General features: G+C 44.7%; 1 protein-coding gene and 1 long non-coding RNA gene across 3 annotated transcripts; both read right to left on the bottom strand.

The window, feature by feature from the left end:
- Positions 1–3,263: 3,263 nt before the first annotated feature.
- LOC103118841 (cytochrome c, somatic) lies at positions 3,264–4,278 on the bottom strand. Its single transcript, XM_007529055.3, has 2 exons — positions 4,101–4,278; positions 3,264–4,005 (listed from the first exon to the last, which is right to left on the bottom strand). The coding sequence occupies exons 1-2, from the start codon at positions 4,267–4,269 to the stop codon at positions 3,857–3,859; spliced, it is 318 nt and encodes a 105-aa protein (XP_007529117.1). The 5' UTR covers positions 4,270–4,278; the 3' UTR covers positions 3,264–3,856.
- Positions 4,279–4,713: 435 nt separating this feature from the next.
- Positions 4,714–5,507, bottom strand: LOC132539887 (uncharacterized). 2 transcript variants are annotated; one of them, XR_009551173.1, is made up of 2 exons: positions 5,247–5,507; positions 4,714–4,878 (listed from the first exon to the last, which is right to left on the bottom strand). It is a non-coding gene; the product is annotated as an uncharacterized LOC132539887 (long non-coding RNA). The 2 variants fall into 2 exon arrangements; XR_009551174.1 differs by having other exon boundaries at positions 4,714–4,871.
- Between the last annotated feature and the right edge of the window lie 455 nt (positions 5,508–5,962).

The raw sequence follows: 5,962 nt of genomic DNA, 5'->3' as shown, positions 1-5,962 counted from the left end.
AATACTACCAATGTAATGCACCAGTTACATTTGTTAATAAAACCACACTAAGCCTGGTTACTTAGCTATAAAACCTGGATAGTAAGTGTTCCATACATTTCTGAGGTTGTACAGATGAACTGAGATGCCATTATACCTTTCTAACTGTAAAGCAACTTCCAATTTATGGGGCTAGATTCTGGGTAAAAATGGGTTTCCAACAAATGACAGTTGCATGTGCACAGATTTAAGGATGTATGTTTTATTAGATGTGAGTATAAAACCAACTTAGGCATCAAATGCCCTAGAATCTATTGCCAGAGCCAACTAGGAAATGCTAGACCTGATGATAGCACTGCTAAGCAGTTATAAGCTTGCACAGTCCAGGGGATACTGTTTGCCAATGATAGCACTGCTAAGCAGTTATAAGCTTGCACAGTCCAGGGGATACTGTTTGCCAATCACCACTTTAAATATTTCATTTTTATAGTTCCAAACCCAACATTTTCTGTAGAGAATGTGCACAAGTAACTCACTAGTCCAATGGTCCTTTTGTGAAAGGCAGACAACAGAAGAGCTCCAATATTTATGATGCTCCATGTTTTAAATGTTTTACTATTTGAGAGAACGTCAGAGAGAAATTGAGAGGAAAGAAACACCTGCATGTGCTTCATAGCTCATGAAGCTTGGGACCGTGGGCTTGAATTGGGTCTTTGAAGAAATAAACTGCTGGGGGCCAGGCAGTGGCGCACCTGGTTAAGTGCACACATTACAGTGCGCAAGGACCCAGGTTCAAGCCCCTGGACCCCACCTGCAGGGGGAACCTTCACAAGTGAAGCAGGGCTGCAAGTGTCTCTGTATCTCTCGCTCTTTATCTCCTCCCTCAGTTTCTCTGTCTCTATCCAGTAATAAAAATAAATTTAAAGATTATATAAAAAAAGAAATAAACTAGGTCATTATTTAAACTGCAAGCACATTAACTTAGTGGTGCTCATCTCTGGCTCAGGTGGTATGGGAGACTGAATCTGAGACTCTGGAGCCTCAGTAAATGAGTCTCTTTGCATAACCAATCTTTCCCACTCCACATTAATTTTATTAAATATGCCTCTACTTTCTGATGTAATAATACTAAGTTCAACTAAAGCTGCCTCACTTTTAGGTTCCAGAGTTCAAAGATGACTGAGAAGTCTTTGCCTTCAAGTAGCTGTGACTAGATGGGGAAGGCATTCATTCTCTTCACTCCAGGTCTTCACTGTTCCAGGATGACTTTCTCAGAGAAAGAAACCACACCACCAAAGCTTCCTTTAATACAATGGGGGCTGGGGGCTGGGGGCTGGGGCTGGGCTTGAATTGGGTTCTGGACATGGTAAAAGCACTGCAGTATCCAATTAGGCTATTTTGTTGGCGAAAAAGGTTATTTAAAATTTAGTGGTAGTGGTTCAGGGGGTGGCGCAGTGGTTTCTCAAGCATGAATTCCCAAGTTCAATACACGGCAGTACATATACCAGTGAGTCTGGTTTTCTCTCCCTCCTATCTTTGTGACTGAGTCCATCTCTTCCAGTTTTCACACTGTGAGACTTCTCAGATGAGATTAATATCCCACCTTATCAAACTCTTAACAAGCACAATGAACTGAAAGACTAATTCCAAATAAAACAACCTGAAATTAAAAACTCATTTTTTTTTTTGCATTTTAATTTAAGTATGATGGTCTGGGAGGTGGTGCAGTGAATACTGTTAGACTAGGCTCTCAAGTATGGGTTTCCAAGCTAGATCACCAGAATTTTAGTTCTTTCTCTCCTATCCTTAAAAAAAAAAGTAATGTAATTATGTCAATAGTTTGGGGCACAGAGATTGTAATCAAATAAGGTAACAACAGGCTAGCACTGCCTATCATGATTCATTCTTAGAGACAAACTTTCTGCCACTGACATTAGCATGCTCTGCCAATCACCAGACTGGTATCAACTAAGCCACTGTTGTTTCAGGATTAGTAACATTTTATGTGGCTTTTTAAGATAGTTTGGAGTAATTATAAACTAATATTCTTTTTAAAAGTCTATTTTGAGAGTCAGGTGGTAGTGCAGTGGGCTAAGCACATGTGGCGTGAAGCGCAAGGACCAGTGTAAGGATCCCAGTTTAAGCCCCCGGCCTCCCACCTGCAAGTGAGTCTCTTCACAAGTGGTGAAGCAGGTCTGCAGGTGTCTGTCTTTCTCTCCCCTCTTCATTTCTCTCTGTCCTATCTAAGAACGACAACAATAACTACAACAATAAAAAACAAGGGCAACAAAAGGGAAAATAAATAAAAAAAATTAAAAAAAAGTATTATCTTGTTTTGAGAACTGATTTAAAACAGCCTGAATCTAACACTAGGGAAAGCCAGCTCCTTGTAAGGCACTTTCCTAGACAGTAAGCAAACTTTCTCATATCCCTTTCAATTCACAATAATCTCCAGTGGTTAAAATGAAAACGGAATACAGTATCGTAACATTCCAACCTATCAGATTGGCACCTATGGCAAACTAATAGAAACAAAGACAGGTGGGTTACATTGTGCTTGCCAAATTCCTGTTTCTCTATTTCCCCAAAGCTGGGTATGTTCCCTCCTTTGAATCTATACAGTGGGATCACTTAGAGGGTCACCTGCAACCTAGTTTCAAATCCGGCCCCCCACTACACTGCAGAAAGCTTCAGTGCTGTAGCACCTTTCTCTCTGAAAAAGTAAGCCCTTAGTGGTGAAGTCTGGAGATCTGGAACACACACATACACCACAAGTTACAGAACATTAGTGATGCTGATGTAAATAAATTGCCTCTGCAAATTTCCAGACTGAATTCTTTGTCCTCACACTTCAATGATTAGATATATCCACAAATCACTAATTATTTTGAAAAATCCTATTTAGTCACCCAACTCTGACACAAATGCTATAGAGCTCAATATGGTCAGAGAAACAACACAATCTAGTACTATAACTAGTAACACTGCTGCATCAATACTTTTGTATTGTTCTTTTCAATCATTAAATTAAGCACATTAGAAAAACCACAATCAGTGATCTTAATAATCTTAAGCCTTAATTTACAAAATTTGAGCTAGCGGTATATTTCCTCTACTTTAGTGAATTGGCAAAAGCACCTTTACTAACCACACACACGACAATTTTGAAAATGCTTGTGTTTCTGAATACACATTCTCGATTTTAATGAGGTAGTTAAAAATTCAATTACTACTCTACACTGCTACACCAATTCTTCAAATGATCTGACCTTCTGAATCATCTGTAAGATGTGGTATTAAATAGTCTTTATTTGATATTGTACACAAATTACACTAAAATGCCTTTCATTCATAAAAGGCAACATTTTAGAGACACGGGATTTTAATTCAGTTGGCCTATTTGAGACCAAAGGGATAAAGTGGATACTGCCAACGTTATCTTCAGCCCTCCCTGTTTTCACCCAGCTAAAGAACACAACTTGAAACAAAGGTCAATATTTCTTTGTTCTAAGACAGTAAATGGATTTCCACAGTATTTAATTACGTCAACCAGTTATATAAATCTAAACACAAAACCAATCTCCTGTAAGTTTTGAGATGGCATTCAGCATCTTTGACAATTTGAGCACAAATCCAATTATATTTTTACAAAGAAAAAGGTGATTGCAGTTGCTGAACTGGAGTTATCAAAATCCAAAACGCTGATCATACTCATTTAACCACAAGCCAATCTTATTTAAGTAAGGATTGTCTGACAAAAGCATTCTATCTGCCATCCATGATCTGAATTCTGGTGTGTGAGATCAATTTAAATATGGTACACATAAAAAAAGTCAGAGACATTTCTATTCTGTAATAAATAAGGCAGTGCCAACTATTACTCATTAGTTGCTTTTTTGAGATAAGCTATCAACTCTGCTCTTTCTGACTTCTTCTTGATGCCAGCGAAGATCATTTTTGTCCCAGGGATGTACTTCTTGGGATTCTCCAAGTACTCCATCAGTGTCTCCTCTCCCCAAGTGATGCCTAAACAAGAAAAGACAGTAAGTTTTCACACACTGACAGTGAGTATTTGAGAACTTACTTACATATATACAATCTATGCTTCAGTCATCAATTACCTTTATTCTTGTTGGCATCCGTGTAAGAGAATCCAGCAGCCTGACCTGTCTTGCGTCCAAAGAGACCGTGGAGATTTGGTCCAGTCTTGTGTTTGCCTCCCTTTTCCACGGTATGGCACTGGGCACATTTCTGGACAAAAATCTTCTTGCCCTTCTCAACATCACCCATTTTTTAAACCTACAAACAAAACAAAACTCAGTTTGTTGTAGTCTCCAAGTTAAAAAATATATATATAACAGTGGAAACTAATGACCATTCTCGCCAATTACTAATCTATGCCATTAATAACCAGTACGAATTCTACACACTTGCAAGAGACTTTAATGCTAAAAATACTATTTGGAAGGAGGACTTCCTTAAAGACAAGCTCCTGTTTGTCAGGTCTTGTAAGCAAGCAAAGTGAGAAGTTGGTGCAAAACCCAAAAGATGAGGTCAAGGTCACACAAAGTCATGAAACTTCAGTTGCACAGGGAAATGCACCAGTCCAAGGAGGGGGAAAAAAGATCTCCACAAATTTCGACTTTGAATGCCTACTTCTTCACTCTACCACTTGAAGGCACCTCTACCTAAAGATAAAGCCAAACACACATAAAAACAGTCGCCTGCTGAGCTCACCCCACACCGCGGGGTCGTGGGTGCGAGGCGCCCCGGGACGCGACCACGAGGCCGCCCACCGAGCCTGGCGGGGGAGCAGGGCGACGGCCAGGATGTCTGTCTGTCCCACGCGAGAACGACGGGCAGCCAGGAAATGACCCTCCTCGGAGTCGTTTCTGCTCGCTCAAGGGCGCGAAAGGCGGCACCAGCTCCCACCCCCGCAACACACTGCCCGGGGTCGAGTCTCGCCCATCGCTTCCCGGCCTCCAGCCCCTACCCCGGCCCCGACCCAGAGGGAGGGGCTGCCGCTGCCGCCGGCTCCACACTTGACCCGGGCTCTGCCCTCATCTCAAGCCGCGGCTCCTGGGCTCCTGGGCTCCCGCTGTTCGCAGTGCGAGGCTGGGGGCTCCCGGCCCCGCCAGTTCCGAGCCGGTTGTACTTGGCGCCGCCGGGCTCTGGCCTCGACCTGACGTGTAAACCCCACGCAGGGGCCCCGCGGCCTTCGCCCGCTCCGCCTCCCACCCGCTGCGGCCTCTGGACCCGACCCTCACCGCTCTCTCCTCGCGCGACAGCCAAGCGCTACCCTTCACCAGCCGGACGTCCCGCTCTTTAAGTCCAAGGACACGCCGGCCCGCGCCTATGTACCGGTGTTGGTGCAACCGAACTCGCTCCGCCCCATCGCTATTCAACGTGCGTCCCGGCGGGCTGCAACGTGATGACGTCACAACACCCTATCTTGGTTTTTAGTGGCCGAGGCCTGAGTCAGCGACCTGCGCGCGCATGCCGGCTAGCAGTTTAGGGTGTGGCGCGTGTGCGTGCCCTTCTCCCAGCCTCTCTTGCCCGGCAGTTACGACAGACCTTTAGACGTACGACGTCGGGGGGGGGGGGGTGGTGGTGGTGGGTGGGGGAGTGTGGGTAGGGGTGGGCCGAAGCTGCTGACGTCACCTCACGGCCGTTCTGCGCAGGCGTGAGTCCTCTGGGTGGGTGGAGTGGGGTCCCGAGGCCGAAGGAGGGCGTCAAGCGGCTGAGGTAACGCCTCTTGTGCTGCAGAATTTAATGCACTTTATAAGGAACTAATTTCCTGCCCCGAGGGCCACGGGCCAACCATGGCGGTCTCACTGGTCTCCTAGCTACCACCCTTACAGCCCAGGATCATTACTCAGCCTGCCCTTGTGACCTTGCCCTTGACCCCTGCCCCCGTTATTGTCACTCACCTTGGAAGACTCTGGATTCCAGCTCGGGTTGCTGGGAGAGAAGGGATGTCGGG

Source organism: Erinaceus europaeus, chromosome 8 (genome assembly GCF_950295315.1).
Source record: "Erinaceus europaeus chromosome 8, mEriEur2.1, whole genome shotgun sequence".
NCBI lineage: Eukaryota > Metazoa > Chordata > Mammalia > Eulipotyphla > Erinaceidae > Erinaceus > Erinaceus europaeus.
Note: the sequence above shows the minus strand (reverse complement) of the source record. Positions and strands in the feature narration are given on the sequence as shown.